Source organism: Rana temporaria, chromosome 5 (genome assembly GCF_905171775.1).
Source record: "Rana temporaria chromosome 5, aRanTem1.1, whole genome shotgun sequence".
Lineage (NCBI taxonomy): Eukaryota > Metazoa > Chordata > Amphibia > Anura > Ranidae > Rana > Rana temporaria.
In genome coordinates, this window is record NC_053493.1 from 86,878,930 (window position 1) to 86,906,186 (window position 27,257).

Below are 27,257 nucleotides of genomic sequence, written 5' to 3' on the forward strand. Positions count from 1 at the left end.
GAGTGAGAGCCGAGAGGAGATGACGACTCGGTGATTTCCGTGTGCGCTCGTCCCCCTCCTTCCCCTCCGAGGTATGCTATCGGCGTATAGCGCGCACCCGTGATTTTCCCCCTATTTTCAGGGGAAAAAAGTGCGCGGTATACGCCGATAAATACGGTAATCACAGGAAACATTTTTGAATTTAGGTGCCACCTGACGCATTTGTTTGTGTCCGTATGTAGGAGCAGGCTAAACAGTTTTTTTGGGGGGTGGCTTTAAGTGGTTGGGTTAAGCTTTAGTTTTTGACTTTTTTACTTTCACTAAATCTTTATTTATATCACATAGGAGAGAAAAAGTCTCCTATGTGATATACCATTTTTAAAACAGGTCAACGTTAAAGCAGGGTTCCACCCACAATTTTTTTTTAAAGTCAGCAGCTACAAACACTGTAGCTGCTGACTTTTAATAAGGACACTTACCTGTCCTAGGCGCCTGTGATGTCGGCCCCCCGAGGCCGATCCCTTGGTCCTGGCAGTTCCTGGCGCCGCCATCATTACTGAGGGAAACAGGCAGTGGAGCCTTGCCGCTTCACTGTGTGCTTCCTACTGCGCATGCCCGAGTCTCGCGGCACTTTTGTGAATGGACATCTGCTTTCTGGGATACACACAGTTCCCAGAAGGCAGCGCACACCATTCCCCAGAAGACACCGTGAGGAGGACGAGGAAGAAGACCTGCCACGGACTATGAAGAGGCAGATTAGGAACATCTGCATAGCAACCGGCATTTCTGGTAAGTAACATTTTTTTTTTTTTGCAGGTTTTTGGTGTAATTTTTTTTTAGGGTGGAACTCCACTTTAATGAGACATCAGGGGTCTTTTAGACCCATGACATCTCACCTACCCTCCACTAAGGGCAAAAGTGACCGGGCGGCTGTACAGCTGTCAGATCACTTTCATTGGAAAGCAGACAGTCGCTGGGAGTGTCTGTAAAACCCACCGCTGCCACCACCATACTTCTTACCAAAATAATTAATACCACTACTGAAAAATTAAGATGTGATTTCTATATCTAAGCCCAAATCACTCATTTTACATATTTAAAAGAAAATAATATCGTGAATTTTTTTTTTTTAAAAGCATGAAAACAAGTAGTAGCCCAATATTATATTAGAATTTGCATGGTTATTGAATACAATTATTTTCTAACTACGGGCCAACAAGTAAAATATCAGTGAGACGGCTAAAATATAGACAGAGAGGCATACGGTACATGCATGTGCACCTGGGCTAGTTATATTTTAGTGTAGCCAATCCTAGAAATCAATGTGCTTTACTTGAAAAGTTATTATTCGCATTCAATGATACAAAACACTATATAAAAGGGCTACATCCACTGCATAGGTGGACTATGGGGCATTTACCTTAGAACAAAATGCTGATGATAATGCCATGAGCGGACTGGTTGACATGTACACTAAGGCAAGCTGCCACCCTTTCGCCAAGCCAATGACTAGTCCTGCTACGAACGTTGAGAAGTTTTGCAAAAAATGACCAACTTTATCTCCAATGCCGTCGTTAATTTTATTGATGTCTCTGGGGAATAAGGTTCAACAAATGATGTTTAGAAAATGAATCAGGTCTGTAGACGTGTAATAATGTTAGATTAAACTTATGCTGTTTTCCTACTCTGTAAGACGACTGTTAAGTTCTCCTGATTTGGTGACATCAAACCAACTAATCTCTTTGGACAATACTGAGTGGAAGAAGGTTTTCCTCATTCTTCGGGTCTGTCTTGCAGCAGCAAGAACCCAAAATGAGACCTGAACATATCCACATACCAAAACAGCAGCACCTATAGCAACATAGTACAAGGAGAACCTGGGGAAACAAGAGAAATTACCTAATCACAATATCATGGAAAATCAGCATTTTCAACTATATAAACATAGATTTATCATAAACCAAATACTTGGCTAATACTGATAACCTACACAAATACTTTCTGAAAAGATGAAATCATAGAACATCAACCTATTCTGTAATATAGTAAAAATAATAATTAAAAAAAAAACACATCAGAGACTGTATCAGCAGACGGCGCTTCACTTAAAAACTATAACTACCCATTTTAACCCCACGGAAACTCAACATGTATATAGAGGGCTATCTGTCATATAAAACAAACAGAGACTTTACATTTTTTGACCAAAAACACCCTTTATTGTAACTCAAAGATATAAACAGATATATAGAACATACTTTAGAACATTCATCATTGTACCCAGACCACAAAGTGACCATAATAGGGGCCAGAGATGATCAGTGATAACGAGGAAAGAAACCCTGTGCTGTTGCAGACTCTTGTTATATAACATTCACTCACAAAAAGGGTCAAAAGGTGCTTGCTGGCAAATAGCATAATAGCATACATGGATTAGTATAAGTAGTTAAATGAGCAGAGGAAAATGGAAAGCTCTAAGATACAACTGTATAGTATACTTGCACACATACAAACTGTAACTTACACGGCCATCTGTTCTTCTATTGGTTTAAATTTTGCACATTCAGCTGTAAGTATAAAATGTAACATTTAATAAGAGAAAATCAGGCAGCTGAACATTTCCAGCTCACATAATTAAAGCTGTAATCTGCTTATACTTCCATTTTTTTAGCATGTTGATATGGTTGGAAAAGCAAATACAACCTTTGCATTTTCATTATGTACTGTATTTTAGACCACGTGACATAATCCCTGGGTCTCTGTGCTTGTCTATGTAGCACAACCCTGTAGGGACTGCTGGTGAACTGGGAACCCCCATCCTGCACAGCCAGGCACACCAAATTTTCACAAGCACTTCAGAGACAGAGAACAGTCCGTGACTTCAGCAACAAAACCTTGGCAACAACTTCAGAGACATCTTCCTATATGCATTCTATATACAGCCTCCTTGACACTCATCCTGCACTTCACTTGCTTGCAGTCTCCAGCTAGATCACTGTTAGTGGATCTGACAGGTACAGTCAGATTTAGAAATGACCCTTTGCAGGCAGGAACTTGAAGCCCCCTGTTGTGTAGCAGAATACAGTGATCAGCTTGTACTTTCCCTCCTTTGGCTACTGGTCCCAGTACCACCTTTTCAGGCACTGCCTCTGCATGAGATCTCCCAGGGAAGGGAAGAAGCCTTGGCACACTGCTGTGTTCAGGGAGAACTGGCTACATGTGTCAATCTCCCCCTTAAGAGTCCCCAGTAGCGTTGCTCTCACACTGTCCATTCTCTTGCTCCTGTGGTTCCAGCAAGGGCTTCCTCCATGTTTTGTGGCAGGATTCTTCCAGCCCCCGACCTCCAGCCCAAGGTCACCCCCCAGACTAGGGGCTGCTCCAGAGGGCCACCAACAGCCTGCTCAATCTTCCATTTGACTACCCCTGCTGGCATGGCTCATGTCTATGAGGTAAGCCTTGCCCCCTGCCAGCTCTTTACTGAGGATTGGCCTAGGCCATCATAAATATTCCAGGCAGCCCCTCCTAACCTCCTTCCACTAGCTCTAGAAGTTTCTACAACCTTCTAGACCATTGGGTGGCACCAGAGGAGCTGTCAGGATGAGTCATCCAGCCCTGACTCACTGAACCCTGACCCAGATTCACAGCTCAGACTTAACCCTGAGCTAACTAAATTTGCCTACACTAACAAACCTTACACTACAAAAACCTATCCTACATCTAGTAAGAAAAAGGGTTTGCCCCAGATAGTTGACAGAGCTGCCTGTGAATCCCATCCAGAAACTACTCATTCTCTAATTTTTGAACTATCGTCCATTGGTTGATGAAACGATACATTTGGGACTTAAGTCCCAACTTTGGAAGTTTCAAGCCCTTTCAGTGTTTTTTGAAATGCGTTGGACGCTCTGTCGGTTGATAGTTCCTGGGCTTCTTTCTCAGCTGGTTTCATACTTGTCCCCAATTTTATGTGTTTGTTTTTATCATTGTCCAATTTAATATTTTTTTTTGTGTCTGATTATTTGTTAAAATTGTTGTATATTCACTAATGAATTTGTACCAATTTTTATAAATTACTACCTGTGTGTGGTCCATTTAAAAATCCCAATTTGAGGAAAATGTCTTTACTATACTACATCAAGCACACACTAGAAAGTGTTGTGCTTTGCTATGGAACCAATCATGGCTGGTATGAGGGGCCAGAAGGGCATTGTAAATAGATTCCTGAACAGATCATAGGCCCATGCATTAGTACTCCTCTCAAGACCTCTCAGGCCTCTTTCCATGCAACTTATTCTTCCTACTACAGAAGTGCTACTGTGTTGATTCTGGTATGATGTCATTTGGATGTATATTATACTATTGTAAATGTTTATATCCCTCCGACATTTGATTTAAACAGGTTGAAATAATGTATGCCGATCATATATACATATATATATCAGATATACAATAGCTAAGGGATCCATTATCCTAGCGTGACTTTAACGCAGAAAGTTAAACTTTGTACAGCATTATGAAGCAGGAATTATCAAGTTAGAGACTGTGCTTACTATTACTATACAGGAAGGGGAACATATCAAGGGCACAAAGATAAACAGGCTTCATATTTAGGTCAACTAATTCATGGGATGTTGGCTAGCACTTCAATCATATGGGCACTGAAACTGATAAATGAATCAGGTCCTTGATGAACTAGATCTGTACCTTACAAACAATTTTATTTGGTGTCTAATGTACATACTGTATTTTTTGGCGTATAACATGCACCTTTTCCCCTTAAAATCAGAGGAAAATCGTGGGTGCGTGTTATATGCCAAACGGCTGCCTCGGAGGGGTAGGAGGGAACAAGCGCTGCAGAAAAAGACAGAGCCGATTGTACTGTGTACTCGGCTCCAGTCGCAGTCACGCCCAGTCCCGCCTCCTAGCATTTATGTCCCACCATTGGACCGGTGTTATGTCCATCATAGGAGCCAGGCCAAGGGGCGGGACTGGGCAGGACTGCGAGACAAGCCAAGAGGAGCCGTGTACACAGGATATCTGGCTCGGTCTATCTCGGCAGCGCTCGTTCCCTCCTTGGTAGGCAGATGAACACTGATAAGGCTGCAGATGGACACACTTTAGGGCAAGGCTGCAGATGGACACACTTTTGGGCAAGGCTGCAGATGGACACACTTTTGGGCAAGTCTTCAGATGGACACACTTTTGGACAAGTCTTCAGATGGACACACCTTTGGGCAAGGCTGCAGATGGACACTGATCATTCTGCAATGATGGGAAAGGCTACAGGTGGACACTGATAAGGCTGCATTGATGGACATTTAAAATGTAATTTTTTTTCCTTAAACTTCCCTCCTAAAAGTTTTTTTCCTTATACTTCCCTCCTAAACTTGGGGTGCATACGCCTGTGCATGTTATACACCTGTGCGTGTGATACGCCGATAAATACGGTACTTTTTCTGTAGAAGCATAATGTTCAGGTTAAAATATAAACCTGATTAAGATCAGAAAACCAGGCAGGATTACAAAAAATAGGCTGTCCAGGTAGGTGTCCACCTTAATCTATGCATCATCATTGCCCCCTGTAGTTGAGACGAAACACCCAGTATCTTCTCCCATTGGAGAATCACTATGTCAGATATATTACACAATACATAAACTGATATTATGTAAACTTACATGAATTTTGTAGGGATGAGTTATGGCATAGAATACTGTCAGTCATTTCACCAAACACAATGTGCATTAAGGGAAGACAGAGCCCATTCCCAAGTGCTCCAAGGGAACCTATAATCATGAAGAAAATATCGAGGCCATCTGCATAGCGGAACTAAATAAAGACAGAAATAAAAAAAAACTTAAACAAAAAATATACTATAGACCTGCTATTGAAGCTGAATAATATAATTCTGCATTTCAATTAGTTAACATTTCTTCTGTATTTTTAAAGTGGTTTTTAAAACTTTTTTTTGGATTGGAATTAGGAAGAGTTAGAAGCCTTTCCATCACTTTCTTCCCCTGTGGTGGTGGTCACTGAGACAGGAAGTAAGGCAGGAGTGCCCAACCCGTGGCCCGGGGGCCACATGTGGCCCGCGGAGCCCTCTGATGCGGCCCACAACCTCCTCCTTTGGGATGGATCGGAATAGAATAGAATACTGTTATTTAAGGTAATTTTATTGCTAAAATCACAGTATATATAAATATATATATATATATATATATATATATATATATATATATAGGCATATCTTTTCTGTACTGGTTACTGGGCTTCTTTCAAACTGATCCACAGGTGCAGAGCAGTTTACCTGTGGGTTACCTGCACTGAGCCATAGACTTCTGTTATTACCTGCGAGTTTGGTGAGCTTTCTGAAAGTGCACCAAACCTGCACAATATAATAGAAGTCTATTGCAAAGTGCAGGAAAGCCAAAGGTACACTGCGTTGCACCCGCAGTGCGGCAAAAACTGCAGCACATCAGTGTAAAAGCAGCCTTGGGCCCCTTTCACACAGTCAGTCTGACCCAATTCGACCTTCCATGCACCTCCAAGGAGTGGCAGACGTAAACCGACTTGTGTCCTACCTCCAATCCGTTCCGCTAAAAAATAATAGAGTATAGTGGGCTGAGTACGTGACATGGACATCCTGTCCACCCGCTCTGCTCATTGTGGCCCGCGATCGGTTACCAAGTCGCTCAAGTGGCCCTTACTCTTCAAAAGGTTGGGCACTCCTGAAGTAAGGTAACATTTCCCAATGGGTATCAAGCCAGCAATACAAACTGACAGAGGTTCCCATCCACTCCAAATCTTTCCAAAATTAAAAAAAAGTTTTTGCTGGAATTACACTTTAAATGAATTTATCCTTGATTGTTTTCTATGATTTCTCTTACAAAATTGTTTTTAATTAATATAATTTATGTGTTTGACACAACATTGGAGATTTATTGCCAAATTATGAGAATAATAAATATGACCAACACAATAAGGATACATGATAACAGAACAGCACTGGAACAGGAAACAGAATAGATTTGTTTGTCAAATAACATTTGAATGTTCCCTTTTTCATTTTAACTCATAAAGTGTTTTCAATTAAACAGGTATTGGAGCTGAACATAGGAATAAATAAAGAATAGCTCCACTAAGTAAATATTAGAGCATGGTCAGAGTGGCAACTACAAATGGGGATAGGATAGAGTTTGATTCATATTAGCAGCTGATCTCTTAATAAGAAATGCAAAGGTGTGTGTCCTAGCACCAAGATCTAAAGTCGTGTTGAATGGAATACTTCTTTTATCTATTGAAAACTCCATAAGCAGTTGAAATATTTTCCACTTAAAAACTGCATTTTTACACAAAAAAAATATATTTTACCATCAGATGACAAGACACTGTTGATATTTGTCATGAGCCTTATCATAGTACTATTAGTGTATAATTATTATGGTATTGCACTTCTTCTTACAGCCCCTTTAGGGTCGTACAATATTATTTCCATTCTCTGTACTTTTGGAAAACCTAATGTAAAAAATATATATATTACTTACGATGCTAATTGCACCAACCATTTTTGTTTTCTCTTTCTTCTCTCTTTCATTTTCCTCTCTTTAAGAAAAAATTAAAACACATTATATAGAATCTTTATAGCAAGAAATCCAGAAAAGCAAAAAGAATAGCATTAATATATGTGCACTGCGCTTCTGAAATAATGATAGATAATCTCTCTGTGCTGCTACTTGACATAAAATAAATTAAACAATAAAGATGAAATTAAATACAACAAACACTTCACAGCCGCACACCAACTGCAAACAAATCATACCCAAACCATGTGAAATTTCTAATCTATGTGCAAACCAAAAAAGTCCATAAGATATAAAAGTCCAATAAAGTATAAAAAAAGTGGTGTATTGTGAAAAGAATCTGAAGCTTTACACCATATATCCTCCACCACAGTGTTCAGTGCAAGTTTCACTCCCTTAGGAATTATGCTCACCAAACAGTAATGCCATTCACTCTTGTGATGATCTAAAGCCACTCAGAATCACCAAACTCCGTCCGGATTTTTTTTTTTTTTTTTTTTTTTAGATCCACGGTGGTGCAAAAGCCACTGGGGCTATATTTGCCGTTTCCGGATAGACTAATCATCAGCTTTGTCCTGGAAGCTGTATCATAACCCTGCCTGAAAGAAGAAGCATGGTTGTCCTGTCGTGTGCCTTTGAGCACTGAACTCTGCAATAGGTGATGACCTGGGCACCCTTGATGCAGCATGATGAGTTATATGGTAAAGGACCATTGTCAACCCATCTAGGAGAACTCTGTTCCTGAAGGCTCCTTAGAAAGTATACCCACCAGGAGAGTGAAGCGTATATGTCCACCAGGATGGGGAATGTCCTCTGGATCCCGCTTATCTACCTGTTGGGGTTTGCAGGAGTCTAAAGACCACCACTGCCATAAGTCATGGCTTTGGCCCTTCTGGAAACCTGGATAGCTGACCTGAGTCTCCTAAGGGTTTAAACTTTAGGAGCACTGACTGCGACACTTTGTCACAAATCCAGTGACAGGAGAGGCGCTGCAGCACATTTTGTTTTGTGCCGTAACACATTTAATTTTGGCGCAATTTCCTGGGCTCGCTGCCCAGATGCCCTTATTAATTCTGTGTGCCCTCCTTTCTGAGGGCTCGTACTGATCATGCGTGTGCCCTTTAAGATACACATGCGGAGCGGCTTACTCTCACGAGCAATCTGCTCAACAGCGCCAGTATTCTGATCTGGGACACGATTAGGTTTCCTTCTGACTCCAAGTAACTAATCACAGACAGTGTTATCCCTTCCTACTCTCTCAGTGTATGATGAGCACCTCTTGTGAGAACCCTTCACTTGCAGCAATATTAAGGTGGATTATAAGTGCAATGGTGGTGGCCCTGCTCATAGTTCAGAAGGTTTTGTAGTGTACCCCCCCAGTGGTTCTGACATCTTTAGCCTGGATCTCTCCCCTTTATATAAGTGGTTACCATCTTAAAGGGCCTCTTTAACTCTTCAAGGGTGGTTTCCTCCTCCTGATTATCTAGAGAGGAGATCTGTGCTACTACTATGGGGAATATTTAAACTATGTAGGTGGTGGACTCAGAATGCAGGGGCCAGAAGTGAGCAACCACATCCCCTTCTCTGCAGTCCACCTCTGATTTTCATCTAACTACTGCTGCTCCTGCACAATCACCTAAAGATTGTGTATAAAGGATCGTATAATTTTTTTTCCCTTCTATTGGTTGAACTGGATGGACATGTGTAACTTTACACTACTGTATGTATAATTGTGTATCAGGTGGATCTCTAGGCCTCAGCTGATGCCAGCATTGGTCATAGGGTTCTTCAGGTGGATTAGTAAGCTGTTGAGCCCCATCTGTTTACCTGTTAGCTTTTGTTTGCTGTGTTGCCCACCCCTCAGTTGGACTGCTTTTGGATTGCATTTGTGCATAAATACTTGTGACTTACTGTAAAATGCTTTTCTTGGGGTACATAAAAGGACACATGTTCCCCACTCCGTCTCCGATGATCAGCTCCTAATATTTCTGAGGCATGGGAGTAGGAGGGGTTCTACTGGACAGTCCTTACAGCTCTTGTTTGCTAATGTCCAATGTCCTGAAGGCAGTTGCACAACCCTATGTGCCTGACTACTGCTGCAATCTTTCAAGTTAGTGACAGGGTCTCTTTAGGTGGATGATACAGAAAGGTGATGGTAATGTCTGTTTGGCTTCTGATTAGTGCTTGGTACCCAGAACATTAAAATCTGGGAAGGCTGTTAATTTAGCAGATAATTTGTCTAACTCTGTACATTCTAAGAGACTGTATGTTAACATGCTTGTATGTCTTTTAAAGTGGAACTAAGCCCAACTGTCACATTTTCCTCCTCTATGTCCTTTGCTGATTTACTTAAAGTGGAGGTTCACCCAAAAAGTTAATTTTTAACATTAGATTGATGCTCGTTTTGTCAAGGGGAATCGGGTGTTGTTTTTTAAATCGAAGCAGTACTTACCGTTTTAGAGATAGATCTTCTCCGCCGCTTCTGGGTATGGGCTGCGGGACTGGGCGTTCCTATTTGATTGACAGTCTTCCGACGGTCGCATACATCGCGTCACGATTTTCCGAAAGTAGCCGAACGTCGGTGCGCAGGCGCCGTATAGAGCCGCACCGACGTTCGGCTTCTTTCGGCTACTCGTGACGCGATGTATGCGACCGTCGGAAGCCTGTCAATCAAATAGGAACGCCCAGTCCCGCAGCCCATACCCGGAAGCAGCAGAGAAGATCTATCTTTAAAACGGTAAGTACTGCTTCGATTTAAAAAAAACACCCGATTCCCCTAGACAAAATGAGCATCAATCTAATGTTAAGTTTTTTTTTCGGGTGAACTCCCGCTTTAAAAATATGCATAAGATCACTGAAAAACGAACCTATCAGTTGGATTACACTGCCTCTGGGTTTTACTGGGCCACTGATTCTTCAATATTTCCAGTAAGGTTCAGTGTGAGGCAGCCACCTGCTGCTTAGGTAGGGAAAGCCAGGGGGGGGGGGTGAAAATGTAATCTATAGGGTTACGTCTGCTTTGAACAGTATTTTGAGCATTAGTCATGAAGTTGTACTATTATGTAACCACCAAGATTCCATGAGTTTAAGACTTTGTGCACTGATAGTCATCCTGGCTGCAAAGATCATAAAATTGCCAACCTTCTTTTTTGTGTATGCCATTAATCTGGGTAGCTGCCAATTTCTAGTCCAAATAATTGGCCTGAGGTATTAGCTATCCATACTAGCATGTGTAGTTAGATTGCTGACACACCCTGTGCTGTCCCTTATCCACATATATTACATTAGATGTGATGGGCATCTATGGATTTCACAGGATTGAAAATGCTTTCCTCCTTGAGACAGTCCAGAGAGGTGAGGAACGACGGCAATTACAATAAATCCTTCAGCAGGATAGACACTTTCCAGTTTAAGCTTCTATTATTAATCCCAGTAAAAAAAAAAAATTGTATTGGAAGATTTTTCTTAAAACCAGTTTGCTACAATTTTGCTTTTAATCTGATTTTCTAAAAAGTTTCATATGAGAAAATGAACTTAGAATCAGAATACATACATCCTTTGTCTTTCTTTTTCATCCAGTAAAGTCTCTGTAGTAGGGTGAGCATTGTTAAGCTCTCCATCTGATTCGTTGATATCCGCTTTCCTTTTCCTTGAGTTGGAAAACCACGAAAACCACTATGAAAATAAATGTGGAAAAAGCAGTGAAATATTGAAACAACAGACATGTCTTACGCCGCGTACACACGGTCGTTTTTTGTGATGAAATAAAACAACGTTTTTAAAAACGTAATTTAAAATGATCGTGTGTGAGTTTCACATAGTTTTTTGTCTTCTAAAAAACGACCCAAAAAATTTTTTGGTCATAAAAAATGATCGTGTGTGGGCTAAAACGACGTTAAAAACGTTCAGAAGAAAGTTATGACGCGAGCTTGAATAGAACAGAGTGCCGTCGTACGTGTTGTACGTAACCACGCTTTGCTAGAGCATTTTCAGAAAACGATGGTGTGTGGGCAACGTCGTTTTTAAAAATGAAGTTTGAAAAACGTTGTTTTTTTTTCATGATAAAAAACAACGTTTTTTTTCCAAGACAAAAAACTACCGTGTGTACGCGGCATGAGGGTTTCATCAAATATTCCCACAACCCCCTCTTCAAACCCACACAATAACCCTTACCTTGTGACATTATTTTAAAGATGACCACAGCAGCCCTTTTATAAACAACACTTAAAGAAATACCAAAGGATCCATATCAAACATTTAAAAAGTAAACCTAAATAGGAACCATGACTTGATGGGGATTTTAGAAAGCACATCAAGATGAACCACCAATATATTTTGCCCTGCCCTCGGCCACACCACCCACCTTAAAGGCTCCATTTTGAGTGCTAAATTTTAACCCAGTTTCACGGGACTTGGCTCAAAGGAGCACAACCAATGCACAACACACAAAGGGTAATTCCTGTAACACCAGTGGATTCCCCAGCTTCAGATGTACCACTCCAATTCCAAAACAGTTGGGACGCTGGGTAAAATCTCAATAAAAACAGAATACAATCATTTGCAAATCTCAAAAACAAACAAACACATATATTATTCACAATAGAAAATAGAAAACATTTAGGGCCAGATCCACAAAGCAGTTACGCTGGTGTAACCCGTGGCTTCCGGGTTGCGAGTCCCGTGGGAGTGGGCGTTCCTAACATGCTGTTGATTGACGTGATGACCAAAAGCGAGCTCCCCCCGTCGCGTAAGCTGCGTCACGATTGGCGAAAGGAGCCGAACCGCGAGTCGGCGATATACTGCACCTGCGCACCGCCGTTCGGCTCCTTTCGGCAATCGTGACGCAGCTTACGCGACGGGGGGAGCTCGTTTTTGGTCATCACGTCAATCAACAGCATGTTAGGAACGCCCACTCCCGCAGGACTCGCAACCCAGGAGCCACGGGTGAATAAGCTGTATCAAGGTATGTACAGTACAAAAAAAAAACATAATAGGCCTAATTGTATTGTAATGTGGGGGGCCAATGTAATAATAGAAAGTCGTTTTTAGGGTGAACCTCCCCTTTAAGCTCTGCTGCAATAAGTTTATATTAAAGGGGTTGTAAAGGGAAAAAAATCCTCAATAGCTTTCTTTACCTTAGTGCAGTCCTCCTTCACTTACCTCATCCTTCGATTTTGCTTTTAAATCCTTATTTCTTCTGAGAAATCCTCACTTCCTGTTCTTCTGTCTGTAACTCCACACAGTAATGCAAGGCTTTTTTACTGGTGTGGAGTGTAGTGCTCGCCCCCTCCCTTGGACAACAGGAGAGTCAGGACACCCACTAACACACAGCTCCTTTCTCTATCTGCAACGTAGAGAGTGTCCTGACTCTCCTGTTGTCCAAGGGAGGGGCGAGCAAAACACTCCACACCAGGGAGAAAGCCTTGCATTACTGTGTGGAGTTACAGACAGAAGAACAGGAAGTGAGGATTTCTCAGAAGAAATAAGGACATTTAAAAGCAAAAATCGAAGGATGAGGTAAGTGAAGGAGGACTGCACTAAGGTAAAGGATGCTATTTAGGAAATGTTTTTTTTACCTTTACAACCCCTTTAAGTCAAATTCAGGTACATACTGTACAGTATACTGGCTGAATAAAAAATAAATTCAAAATACAAACTGCATTACTTTGATTTCTAAATCTGCCTGCAGTTCAAATTTAATTTGCTTGTGGTTTCGGCTCTTTTGCATTGTATCACTGCAACATGATCCTTGTAGATTTTCCATGTGCTTTCAAAATAGCAGAAACCACTCTAAATGCATTAAAAACCTGAAACTGTTGAGAAAAAAAAATCTGCAATAGCTCACTCTTGCTAAAATCAATTATGCTTTTTCCAGTCGATATGAATAATTAAATAGTCATTGTCATGAACTGGGGTTACAGAAGGTACAGGGATGGGGGAGTCTGGACGACATCCCGTATAACTGGCAGTTGCTGGGAATTGAAAATTTACCAGCAAGTTGATCAATTATCACATGAACCAAACATTCCCCAATCCATACACAGGAAACAACCCAAAACAGCATGTGCACACTAAAAGCCAAGTTGTCACCATTCACAATGTGACATGCCAGTTGTGTTGTAAAATATAAAATAAATATATAAAAAAAAACATTCACAATTTACAGGCTTGTGAAAAACATTGCTCTGGACAGGAGGACACCTCTAGTCAGCACACTTGGCCCTCCAGGAGATATCACTTATAGAGTTAGTAAAAACACCCACTGACAGTCTGTTGGCAGGACCAAGGGCTCAGTACCTGGAGAGGAGAGAACACACAGGGGGGGGGGATGGTTCAGAGGCTTGTATTAATGTGAAAGTTCAGAGAAAGTAGTACAAAGTCTGTATACACAGCCGCAACGGCCCAACAGCACTTATAGAGAACTTTGTAGAGGATACCTAAACACACTACTGACACCGACGGCATCTGACAGAGGAGGTGGCTGGAAAGCACCTGGATGAGGAAAGTCTCCCTCTCCCTACACTAGGCACTCTGTTTCTTTCCAGCAGGGTCTCTATCCCTGACCTGACCACACAAAATGCGTGCCAACTGAGGGAAAACAGTGCTATTTATTAGCACTGCCCACACCAAAGATGGCCACAGAGGTCAATTGGGGTGGCATCGTCCAATCGGATAACTGCTCTCCTGATGACACCTACAGAGACCTCAGAGGAACATAGGTCCTCTTGTCTTCTGCTCTCTCTCTGCATGGTGGCTGCCGAACAGCACCACCTATACAGGGAGGTCGAACAATGCCCACTTACAAGTCTCTTCAGATTTGTGTGCTCTTTATAGCAAACACATCTTATTCATTTTACTCAAAGCGGGGGTTCACCCGAAAAAAAAATGTTAACATTAGATTGGGCCTAATTACGGGAAGCAGAATCGGGTGTTTTTTTTTAAATCAATGCAGTACTTACCGTTTTAGAGATAGATGTTCTCCGCCGCTTCCGGGTATGGTCTTCGGGACTGGGCGTTCCTATTTGATTGACAGCCTTCTGACGGTCGCATACAGAGCGTCACCAGTTGCCGAACGTTGGTGCGGCTCTATACGGCGCCTGCGCACCGACGTTCGGCTACTTTCGGAAACTGGTGACGCGCTGTATTCGACGGTCGAAAGGCTGTACGAGGAAACAATCAATGACATTGTTTCCTCGTACAATGTCAGATCGTACGATTTTCGTTTAGTCAGTACAGTCGTCGTCCGAAAATACAATACAAATACATTACAACACATGACATCACTTCCGATTTTTTTCGATCGTATGAGAATTTTCATGACTTTAATAACCTCATTTTTCTTGCGACTATTAAGCGAAAAAGTCGTACGATCCGTCGTACGATATTCGGATCGTGTGTATGGGCCATTAGACTGCTCTGAAATTTGCCTCATGGTCCCCAGCTGTGAGGTCTTATGGCCCGTACACACGATCCAAATATCGTACGACTTTTTTCGCTTAATAGTCGCAAGTAAAACGAAATAGGTTAATAAAATATAAAATAATTGGAAGTGATGTCATGTGTTGTAATGTATTTGTATTGTATTTTCGGACGACAACTGTACTGACTAAACGAAAATCGTACGATCTGACATCGTACGAGGAAAATTTTCGTGCATGTCCAATCAAATAATATCGGATGAACTGTCGTGATCGGCTCTCGAAAGTAGTGTACACACGATCCGAAAATCGTACGATCCTTCATCGAACGATCGTTTTCGTCCGATATTCGGATCGTGTGTACGGGCCATTAGCCTGTTCAGAAAGTTACCTCATGGACTTCAGCTGTGGAGGCTTAGACTGTCCAACATTTATGATTATTCAAGGAGAAGATTGTCCTCTGATCTTTTTTGAGTATCACAAGCAATAAATCTTAAAAATACATCTCCTAGTCTGTGGTATTGGAGCTGGTGTGAATGGATTGGTGCTTGCAGTGGTTGGCAGTATTTGTACTTTTGGGCAGGAATGAGTTAATACCAGCAGCCCGTTTGGGAGTAACGCTACAGCTGGATACTTTTTGGATTGTCCTGCTGACTTTTACTAGAATAAAGTTGTATCTTAGTAAATTTCCATTTCTGTTACATTACACTACAAGCCAGAAGAGACTGTGAGGATCCTCTGGGGTGTAGTCTGCACGGGGACCAATTAATTTACATCAACAGTAATCCTTTAAGATAGATAAACCAATAAGATAACTTTATGGGTCAAGTGCTATTTTTCCACTTTCCTCGGACTGCATCATGATAGACCTGTACTGTGATTTTCAAAATGTTTATGAATGTTTATAAAATATGATCCAGACCTATGCACTCTTGGCTGGATGATGACAGTTCTATACACTCACTGGCCACTTTATTAGGTACGCCTGTTCTTGTTGCTTGGTTACACAAATTGCTAATCAGCCAATCACATGGCAGCAACTCCATGCATTTAGGTCTCTAGACGTGGCGAAGGCGACTTGCTGAAGTTCAAACTGAGCATCCCCTTAAAGGGGATTTAAGTGACTTTGAACATGGCATGGTTGTTGGTGCCAGAAGGGTTGGTCTGAGTATTTCAAAAAAAGCTGATCTACTGGGATTTTCAAGCACAATTATTTCTAGGCTTTACAGAGAATGGTCCAAAAAAGAGAAAATATCCAGTGAGCAGTAATTGTGTGGACAAAAATGCCTTGTTGATTTCAGATGATGAGAATGGGCAGATTGGTTTGAGATGACAGAAAGGCAACAGTAATTCAAATAACCACTCATTACAACCAAGGTATACAGAATCTCTGATCGCACAAAACATTGAACCTTGAAGCAGATGGGCTACAGCCGGAGAAAATAACACTCCTATCAGCTAAGAACAGGAAACCTGTAACTACAATTTGCACAGGCTCATCAAAATTGGACAATGGAAGATTGAAAAAACGTTGCCTGGTCTGATGAGTCTCGATTTTAGTTGCGACATTCAGATTGTAGGGTCAGAATTTGGCGTAAACAACATGAAAACATGGATCCATCCTACCTTGTATGAATGGTCCAGGCCAGGCCCGGACTGGCCATAGGGCAGACCGGGCATATGCCCGGTGGGCCGACCCGGCCAGGGCCACCCGCGCCGTAGCCTGTTGCTGTTCAGGCTGCACAGCGGTAGGTAAGCGCCGACCGCGGCCTGAACATGGTCAACACAGGCCGCGGCCGCCGCTCGCCGATACCGCTATGCGGCCGTGCCTGTGCCTTCAGCGGAACTTTCGGCTGCATCGGCTGAGCTGTGTGTCTCTCACACACACAGCCCAGCCTCAGAGCCGATACGAACAGCTCCGCTCCTCTGCTCCCAGGGACTGCTCCTCCTCCTCCTACAGCCAAGATGTCACGGTCTGCACGGTGGGGCAAGTGGGAGAGCTGCAGGCTGCTGGCAGGACGTTTCCCCCGCTCACCCCCTCCCCTTCTCTTGTCGGGACTCGGCAGCACATGTGAGGAGATGTCCCCACAACAGCAGCCAATCGGAAGAAACAGAAAGGCATTATGGGAAATGTAGTCCCAGAGATAGTAACTTTTCTCCGCTTTCCTTTATGGGGGGATCGGATGAACACAGAGGGCCAGATCCACGTACCCCAGCGCATCTTTCCGTCCGGCGTAGCGTATCTCTGATACACTACGCCGCCGTAACTTACAGCGTATTTTCTGTATCCTGAAAGAATTTGCGCCGTAAGTTACGGCGGCGTAGTGTAACTTTGTCGGCGTAAGGGCGCGCAAATTCAAATTAATGAGATGGGGGCGTGTTTTATGTTAATACGTCTTGACCCGACGTAAATGACGTTTTTTTTTAATGGCGCATGCGCCGTCCGTGGGGGTATCCCAGTGCGTATGCTCCAAATTAACCCGCAACAAGCCAATGCTTTCGACGTAAACGTAATTCTACGTAAAGCCCTATTCGCGAACGACCTACGCAAACAACGTAAAATTTTCAAAATTCGACGCGGGAATGACGTCCATACTTAACATTGAGTACGCCTCATATAGCAGGGGTAAATTTACGCCGAAAAAAGCCTTACGGAAACAACGTAAAAAAATGCGCCGGCCGGACGTACGTTTGTGGATTCGCGTATCTAGCTAATTTTAAAATACTGGACGCGGAAATCGACGGAAGCGCCACCTAGCTGCCAGCGTAAATATGCACCTTAGATCCGACGGCGTACTAAGACGTACGCCAGTCGGATCTAGCCCAGCTTCAGGCGTATCTTGTTTTGTGGATACCAAACAAAGATACGCCGGAGCAACCTAGCAGTTACGCGGCATATCAATAGATACGCCAGCGTAACTGCTTCGTGGATCTGGCCCAGACTGTGTATCCGTGTTCATCTGATCCGATGACGGAAGGAAAAATAGGGTTTTCTTTCGTCTCTGCAGAATCGGATCATTGCGGAGGCAGACGAGATCGGGTGTCAGCGGATGTTCATCCGCTGACATCCGCGATCTCATAGGGACCAATGTATGTCCCTTTTTCATCCGCAAACGGATGGATGAAAAAGCGGACATACGGCCTGCAAGGTGTGAGAGGGGCCTTATGGGGAAACAGACAGCAATAAAAACCTGACAGGCATTCTAATCCATCTAAACTAGGGGTAGGCTACATGGGAGAAGTCAGAGATCACCGGGCACAGTGTTCCCTACTCACACCAAATTGAATCCTTTAATTGCTGTACTACCGTGTCGCAATTGCATGCATTGCATGGCAATCATGGGTTTAAAGGGGTTGTAAAGACAAAAATATTTTCCTCTTAAATTAAAGTCTGACAGTAGCTGATAAAGTAAAAAGTAATGTTTTGCATTATAACTAGTTTGATACCTGTTGAAATCGAGCTGTTTTATTCACCTCCGTCACTCCTGAATCATTATTCTCACTGACTTCCTGGTTTGCGGTGCGCATTCATTCTTGTTACATCACGGCCTAATGGGAACTACAGTACCCATTAGGCTTAGCCTCCATGCCTGTGAGGGATAAGAGAGCATCTTCACGCAGGGCTGTAGTCATAGGGAGGGGGTGAGCACATTCTGCTTTCCACCATGCAAAACGGCTCAGATTCTGGTGGAAAGCAAGAAGAGGAGAGACAGGAAATGGCATTTTCAAACCTGGATTACTGTATTTTGGAGGTCAAAAGGAAAAACGAGGTAAGTGATATTTAAATGCTCTTCCTTACAGCAATCAATTGATCTAATAAAAAACGAACCTTTAGTGTTCCTTTAAATCAGATAGTGAGGAGGCAAATACACTATAAACTGGATGGGTTGGATCAATATTAATAGCTTTTGCCTTCTATTTTTAACCAACTGGCATATGCAGTGTCCAATTTCAGTGGATCTGTTCTTTTGATCCTATGATACCTGTAAGCCAGGGTGCAGTGCCACCAACAAGTCCCCAATTAAAGGAGAAATCTCAGAAAAAAGCTAATAATATGAATGTTGATGTAAAAATATGAACTTAAAAGTTAGCTGCAGTGAGAAACTCGGCATTCCCTTTCAAAACAATTTTCTCAGGGCTTTGGAATAATTAGTCACCCTACAAGGCTGATGCCGGTGTCCATCATGAAGGCAGAACATCTAGTACTGCAATCTAAAACACATCTCACTTCCAACATTAATTTGTTAGGGTCAACAACACTAGGTGAGTGTGGGACTATACAGGGAGTGCAGAATTATTAGGCAAATGAGTATTTTGACCACATCATCCTCTTTATGCATGTTGTCTCACTTCAAGCTGTATAGGCTCGAAAGCCTACTACCAATTAAGCATATTAGGTGATGTGCATCTCTGTAATGAGAAGGGGTGTGGTCTAATGACATCAACACTCTATATCAGGTGTGCATAATTATTAGCCAACTTCCTTTCCTTTGGCAAAATGGGTCAAAAGAAGGACTTGACAGGCTCAGAAAAGTCAAAAATAGTGAGATATCTAGCAGAGGGATGCAGCACTCTTAAAATTGCAAAGCTTCTGAAGCGTGATCATCGAACAATCAAGCGTTTCATTCAAAATAGTCAACAGGGTTGCAAGAAGCGTGTGGAAAAACCAAGGCGCAAAATAACTGCCCATGAACTGAGAAAAGTCAAGCGTGCAGCTGCCAAGATGCCACTTGCCACCAGTTTGGCCATATTTCAGAGCTGCAACATCACTGGAGTGCCCAAAAGCACAAGGTGTGCAATACTCAGACATGGCCAAGGTAAGAAAGGCTGAAAGACGACCACCACTGAACAAGACACACAAGCTGAAACGTCAAGACTGGGCCAAGAAATATCTCAAGAAAGATTTTTCTAAGGTTTTATGGACTGATGAAATGAGAGTGAGTCTTGATGGGCCAGATGGATGGGCCCGTGGCTGGATTGGTAAAGGGCAGAGAGCTCCAGTCCGACTCAGACGCCAGCAAGGTGGTGGTGGAGTACTGGTTTGGGCTGGTATCATCAAAGATGAGCTTGTGGGGCCTTTTCGGGTTGAGGATGGAGTCAAGCTCAACTCCCAGTCCTACTGCCAGTTTCTGGAAGACACCTTCTTCAAGCAGTGGTACAGGGAGAAGTCTGCATCCTTCAAGAAAAACATGATTTTCATGCAGGACAATGCTCCATCACACGCGTCCAAGTACTCCACAGCATGGCTGGCAAGAAAGGGTATAAAAGAAGAAAAACTAATGACATGGCCTCCTTGTTCACCTGATCTGAACCCCATTGAGAACCTGTGGTCCATCATCAAATGTGAGATTTACAAGGAGGGAAAACAGTACACCTCTCTGAACAGTGTCTGGGAGGCTGTGGTTGCTGCTGCACGCAATGTTGATGGTGAACAGATCAAAACACTGACAGAATCCATGGATGGCAGGCTTTTGAGTGTCCTTGCAAAGAAAGGTGGCTATATTGGTCACTGATTTGTTTTTGTTTTGTTTTTGAATGTCAGAAATGTATATTTGTGAATGTTGAGATGTTATATTGGTTTCACTGGTAAAAATAAATAATTGAAATGGGTATATATATATTTTTTTGTTAAGTTGCCTAATAATTATGCACAGTAATAGTCACCTGCACACACAGAAATCCCCCTAAAATAGCTAAAACTAAAAACAAACTAAAAACTACTTCCAAAAATATTCAGCTTTGATATTAATGAGTTTTTTGGGTTCATTGAGAACATGGTTGTTGTTCAATAATAAAATTAATTCTCAAAAATACAACTTGCCTAATAATTCTGCACTCCCTGTATGAGGGGAGCTTATCTAATTTTTCAAGGTTTGAAGAGTGGAAGAGCTATTTTTTTTATCTTATTACGTTTTTTAAGTCAGTGTAAACCAATTTTGTAAAAGACTTTAGTAAATGGAGTCACGCTATGTCGGTCCTTTTTGCTATTTGTTCTATATATGATCAATGAGGAGATGAGACCAAGTGGCGGAGTGCCTACAAAGATCAGCAGTTCCAATTTTTTTATACCAGTGGTCTCCAAACTGCGGCCCAGGGGCCAGATGTGGCCCTTTGCTTGATTTTATCCGGCCCTTGGGGTGCTTTTTTATTCGTTTGCACCAATGATGGGGCAGAATTCCTCCCAATGACCCCAATGATGGGGCAAAATTCCTCCCAATGATGGGGCAGAATTCCTCCCAATGATGGGGCAGAATTCCTCCCAATGACCCCAATGATGGGGCAGAATTCCTCCCAATGATGGGTCAGAATTCCTCCCAATGATGGGGCAGAATTCCTCCCAATGACCCCAATGATGGGGCAGAATTCCTTCCAATGATGGGGCAGAATTCCTCCCAATGACCCCAATGATGGGGCAGAATTCCTCCCAATGACCCCAATGATGGGGCAGAATTCCTCCCAATGATGGGGCAGAATTCATTCAAATGACCCCAATGATGGGGCAGAATTCCTCCCAAAGACCCCAATGATGGTGCAGAATTCCTCCCAATTACACCAATGATGGGGCAGAATTCCTCCCAATGATGGGTCAGAATTCCCCCTAATGACCCCAATGATGGGGCAGAATTCCTCCCAATGACGGGGCAGAATTCCTCCCAATGACACCAATGATGGGGCAGAATTCCTCCCAATGATGGGTCAGAATTCCCCCTAATGACCCCAATGATGGGGCAGAATTCCTCCCAATGACGGGGCAGAATTCCTCCCAATGACAGGGCAGAATTCCCCCCAATGACACCAATGATGGGGTTCAATGAGACCAATGATAGGGGATTTTGTACTCCTGATGGCCACAGTCCGGCCCCCTGAAAGTCTGGAGGACAGTAATCTGGCCCTTTGTTTAGAAAGTTTGGAGACCCCTGGTTTATACTGCGCAGCACACAAGCACCAGTGTTTTCTTTAATCCTATATGCCTGGAGAAGTAAACTGAGAAAACATAATAGAAAGGAGGATTGTAAATCCCAGCAAGCTCTGGGAGTCTGCAATCTAAAGTGCAATTACGGTCCCTTTCACACGGGGCGGATCAGTAATGATCCGCCTCCGTATGCTCAGCAGGGATCGCTCCGTTGATCTCCGCTGAGCCGTCGGATGACAGGACGGTCCCCGCACACTGTGCAGGGAGCGCCCTGTCTTTTCTCCTCTCTGCCCTATGGTGGGATCGGATGAACACGGACCGCATGGCCGTGTTCATCTGATGCGATCTGCAGACGAAAGGAAAAATAGAGTTTTCCTCCGTCTGCAGAATCGGATCATTGCGGAGGTGGACGAGATCAGGTGTCAGCGAATGTTCATCCGCTGAAACCCGCAATCTCATAGGGACCAATGTATGTCCCTTTTTCATCCGCAAACGGATGGATGAAAAAGCGGACATACGGTCCGCACGTGTGAAAGGGGCCTAAGGTCTAACATTTATTTGTTGAAGTCAACAACACTTGGTGAGTGTGGGATCATATGAGGGAGCATATTTGATGATTTATATGTTATAGTTATATATGGACTTTTGTTGATATACACTATGGCCCGGATTCACAAAGCACTTACGCCGACGTATCTCGAGATACGCCGCGTAAGTGTAACTATGCGCCGTCGTATCTATGCGCCATGCCCACAATCTGAGATATGCCTAAAAATAGGCCTCCTACGACCGTCTTAACTTGCCTACGCCGTCGTATCGTGGGCGCATATTTACGCTGGGCGCATTTGCCGCTCCTATTGATTTTCTATGCATATGAGGGAGATACGCCGATTCACGAACGTACTTGCGCCCGGCGCATAATATACGCGGTTTGCGTAAGTCCGGCGTAAAGTTATTCCCCATATATGAGGCGCAACCCATGCAAAGGTATGGACCAGGGAACACAACCGTTGTATTTTACGTCGTTTACGTAGTACGTGAATAGGGCCCGGCGTAGGTTACGTTCACGTCGTAGGCAGTGATCCGTCGTATCTTAGGGAGTAGTTCCAACGTGATTCTGAGCATGCGCACTGGGATACGTCCATGGGACGGCGCATGCGTCGTTCGTTTTAAGTACTTGTGTGGTACTCGGCCCATCATTTGCATGGAGTCACGCCTCATTAGCATGGCTTCCACCTACGACGGGAACCCAGCGCAGTTTGGACTTCACAACAGCTGGAGGTCCACCAGTTTTAGAACGCTGCACTAATGTATCCATTTTTTTTAGAAACACATTTATTTATAAAGAGCTGAAAAAACACGTAGTTTCGTGTTTGTTGGCCGACAATTCTTTGCCGCTTGTATGCAAGACAAGTTCATGGCCAACACCCTTCGGACAAAAGTCCTACGCTTTGTCCGCTGAAAATCCGATCGTGAGTATGAGGCTGATTTCTCTCTAGCAGAATGTTGGAAAGTTTTCATCTGATCGGTGCATGCAGTCATCTGGCTGCAGCACTGATCAGTGTATTATGACAGCGGAGGAGTCCTGCTGTCAGAATACAATAGCAAAGCGGGGAGGATTCCTCCATCCACCTCGAATGTGTGGATGGGGGAATCTGTTAGTTATTTTGATCAGCCGACTGTCTAATAAAAAAAGTAAAAAAAAAGATTTGTCTATAGCCAGCTAAAGCAATACTTACCTAGTTGGACCTCCAACTAATTCCCTGGTTATCTGTGGAGGGATTGATGTGTTTTTACGATACCGAACCCACTGACTATTATGCCTATTGCTGTCATATCTTAAAAATTGCTGATACCCAGAATTGTTTGGTAGAAAAATGGTGTTTCCTCGTGTACTCGCAATTTGTTCCCAGGGCCGATCCGCCCTATAGGCTGACTATGCAAAACACTTAGGGCCCCGCAAAGCTGCGGAGGGCCCCCCAAATTACTAGAGGCCGCGCCTGGTGAGAAGTCATTTTTGGCCCCTTACCCCGCTTCTCAACCCGCTGGCTGCATGGGAGAAGAGGTAAGAAGTCAGCACCCCCCCCCGCTTCTCACTTTAATGTAAGATGTAATTTCCGACAGCAGAACACCCCCTCCCCCCGCTTGTCAACTTTAATCTTTAATGTGATATGTCACTGGGGTAGATTCAGAGAGCAATTACGCCGGCGTATCCATAGATACGCCGCGTAATTGCTAAGTTGCGCTGGCGTATCTACTTTCTGTATTTAGAAAGCTAGATACGCCGACTTTAACCTAAGATACGACTGGCATAAGTCTCTTACGCCGTCGTATCTTAGAGTGCATTCTGACGCTGGCCGCTAGGTGGCGCTCCCATAGTTGTCAGCGTAGAGTATGCAAATTACATACTTACGCCGATTCACGAACGTACGTGCGCCCGGCGGTTGTTTTTTACGTCGTTTGCGTAAGTCGTTTTCTTCAGGACGTTGCTCCTGCTATTTGGAGGCGCAGCCAATGTTAAGTATAGCCATCGTTTTCCGCGTCGCGATTTAAAAATTTTACGTCGTTTGCGTAAGTCGTCCGTGAATGCCGCTGGACGCCATTTAAGTTCACGTCTAAACCAATGACGTCCTTGCGACGTCATTTACCGCAATGCACGTCGGGAAATTTTAGGGACGGCGCATGCGCAGTACGTCCGGCGCGGGAGCGCGCCTAATTTAAATGATCCACGCCCCCTACGGGATCATTTGAATTACGCACGCTTACGCCGGCCCCTTTTACGCTACGCCGCCGCAAGTTTACAGGCAAGTGCTTTGTGAATCAAGCACTTGCCCGTAAAACTTGCGGCGGCGTAACGTAAATGTCATACGTTACGCCGCCGCAGTTTTGCGCGCCCCTACCTGAATCCACCCCACTGTCGGCAGTGCCCCCCCACGCGCGCTTCTCAACTTTAATGTGACATGTAATTTTGCTTAGGGCCCCAGGGAGGTCAGGATTGGCACTGTTTGTTCCCATGTGTCCCATGTGTACTCCAGGCAAGTGCTTCTGCCAGCAAACACCCCCTCCCTGCCCACCGGCTTCAGTTCCACTTTATAGTAAATCTGTTAGCTGCTTCGCATTCTTAAAGTAAAAATCCTGTCAGACAACATGCAATATAATACGTGTGCTTTACAGTTATTAGCCAATTATGATTTTTACTAAGGGGGGGTTAATTGTTCCTCTTTGTCTAGTCCTCTCCCAGGCCCTGAGGAACTCGTCTAAAATCTGAATGTGAGTGAATCTGCAATAATAGATCATACAAATATAACCGCCTGACCTTAACGCTCCCTCTTTCTCCAGATGGCATCATGCCATGGTTCTGTCTCTTCAGCTATCTGCTGTGATTTCAGTTAGTATTTCCAGCATCGTGAATCTGCATTTTTCTTACCCCTGGGCGCACCGTACTTCTTTGCCTTCTCTTCGCTGCCATCCTGTCTCATGAACGTCCCAGAAGTGATTAAGCTGTACGCTGCCAGGCTGGGGAGAAGGGAGGAGCCCTCCAGGATGCTTTTCTCATGTAGATCCTTTTCATTGGAGAGAGCTCTGCTTCCTGAATGTGTACGTCCAGATACCTGCGACATCAGTCACATCCCAGCAACAGGTAACATGCGTCAAGTGTCAACAAGAGACCCTGTCCTTGTGTGACATCCAAATATACTTCAATATAGTATACCACTGTATACAGAAAAAGAAGTATAACAAGGATTTCTGCATGCAAAAACTCTCCTGCAATTCCTTACTTAAAGTGGTTGTAAAGGTTTGTTTTTTATTTTCTAAATAGGTTCCTTTAAGCTAGTGCATTGTTGGTTCACTTACCTTTTCCTTCGATTTTCCTTCTAATGCCGCGTACACACAATCTTTTTTCGGGTCTTAAAAAATGAAGGGGCAGATCCACATACATTTGCGTGGGCGCAGCGTATGTAAGATACGCTACGCCGCTGTAACTTACCTTGCAAATCTTTGAATCCTGAAAGAATTTGCGCCGTAAGTTATGGCAGCGTAGTGTATCTCTCGCGGCGTAATGGCGCGGAATTTAAATGCGCGAGTAGGGGGCGTGTTTCATTTAAATGAAGCGCGTCCCCGCGCCGAACGAACTGCGCATGCCCCGTACGTCCGTCAAAACTCCCAGGGTGCATTGCTCCAAATGACGTCGCAAGGACGTCATTGTTTTCGACGTGAACGTAAATGGCGTCCAGCCCCATTCACGGACGACTTACGCAAACGACGTAAAATTTTCAAAATTATACGTGGGAACAACGGCCATACTTAACATTGAGTACGCCACCAGATAGCAGCTTTAACTATACGCCGGAAAAAGCCAAACGGAAACGACGTAAAAGAATTCGACGGCCGCTCGTACGTTCGTGGATCGTTGGAAAAAGCTAATTTGCATACTGGACCCGGATTACGACGTGAACGCCACCCAGCGGCCGCCGAAAAATTGCATCTTAGATCCGACGGCGTATTAAGGCGTACGCCTGTCGGATCTAACACAGATGCCGTCGTATCTTGTTTGGTGGATACCAAAACAAAGATACGACGCGCAAAATTTTAAATTACGTGGCGTATCAACAGATACGCCGGCGTAATTTCTTTGAGGATCTGCCCCGGAGGTTTTAATGGTCTAGAAAAAATTAAGTTTTTTTTAACCCGATCGTTACACTGGCCTTGCCTACACACGATCGTGCAAAAAAAAAATGCTCTAGCAAAGCGCGGTGACGTACAACACGTACGACGGCACTATAAAGGGGAAGTTCTATTCAGATGACGCCACCCTTGGGGCTGCTTTTGCTGATTTTGTGTTAGTAAAAGACGATTCGCACTTTTCAGTCTGTTACAGCATGATGAATGTGCTTACTCCATTACGAACGGTAGTTTTACCAGAACGAGTGCTCCCGTCTCATAACTTGTTTCTGAGCATGCGCATTTTTTTTACGTCGTTAAAGCCCACACACGACCATTTTTTACGACATTAAAAACGACAACGTTAAAAACTACATGAAAAATTAGAGCATGTTCTAAATTTTGAATGGCCATTTTTTACATTGTGAAAAGTGCTCTGGAGCCCACACACGATCGTTTCTAATTACATTACAAAAAAAAAACTAATTTTTACAACCCGAAAAACTGTCATGTGTACGCAGCATTAATGTTTTTTTTCTTTGTTTTCTTTGTCTGAATTTCTCACTTCCTGTTCCTCCTCGGTAAGCTGTTCTGGCTGACTAACCCCCATGGATGATGGGGGCAAGCTTATTGAGAAGAACAGGAAGTGAGAAATTCAGACAAAGAAAAAAAACATTTAGAAGGGAAATCAGAGGAAAAGGTAAGTGAAC

The 27,257-nt window shown here is 43.5% G+C and overlaps 1 protein-coding gene across 3 annotated transcripts in view; it reads right to left on the reverse strand.

Moving 5' to 3' along the window:
• Positions 1-25,419, reverse strand: part of LOC120940144 (ATP-binding cassette sub-family B member 5-like) — an 82,509-nt gene extending 57,090 nt beyond the window's left edge. For 2 of the 3 annotated variants that reach the window (XM_040352812.1, XM_040352816.1), the window contains exons 1-7: positions 25,313-25,419; positions 11,108-11,229; positions 7,519-7,576; positions 5,653-5,803; positions 2,504-2,546; positions 1,665-1,856; positions 1,400-1,571 (exon numbers count right to left, since the gene is read on the reverse strand). In XM_040352812.1, the coding sequence (XP_040208746.1) occupies positions 1,400-1,571; positions 1,665-1,856; positions 2,504-2,546; positions 5,653-5,803; positions 7,519-7,576; positions 11,108-11,229; positions 25,313-25,354 (780 nt within the window). In that variant the 5' untranslated portion in view covers positions 25,355-25,419. The other variant, XM_040352813.1, reaches the window with a different exon arrangement.
• Positions 25,420-27,257: the final 1,838 nt, after the last annotated feature.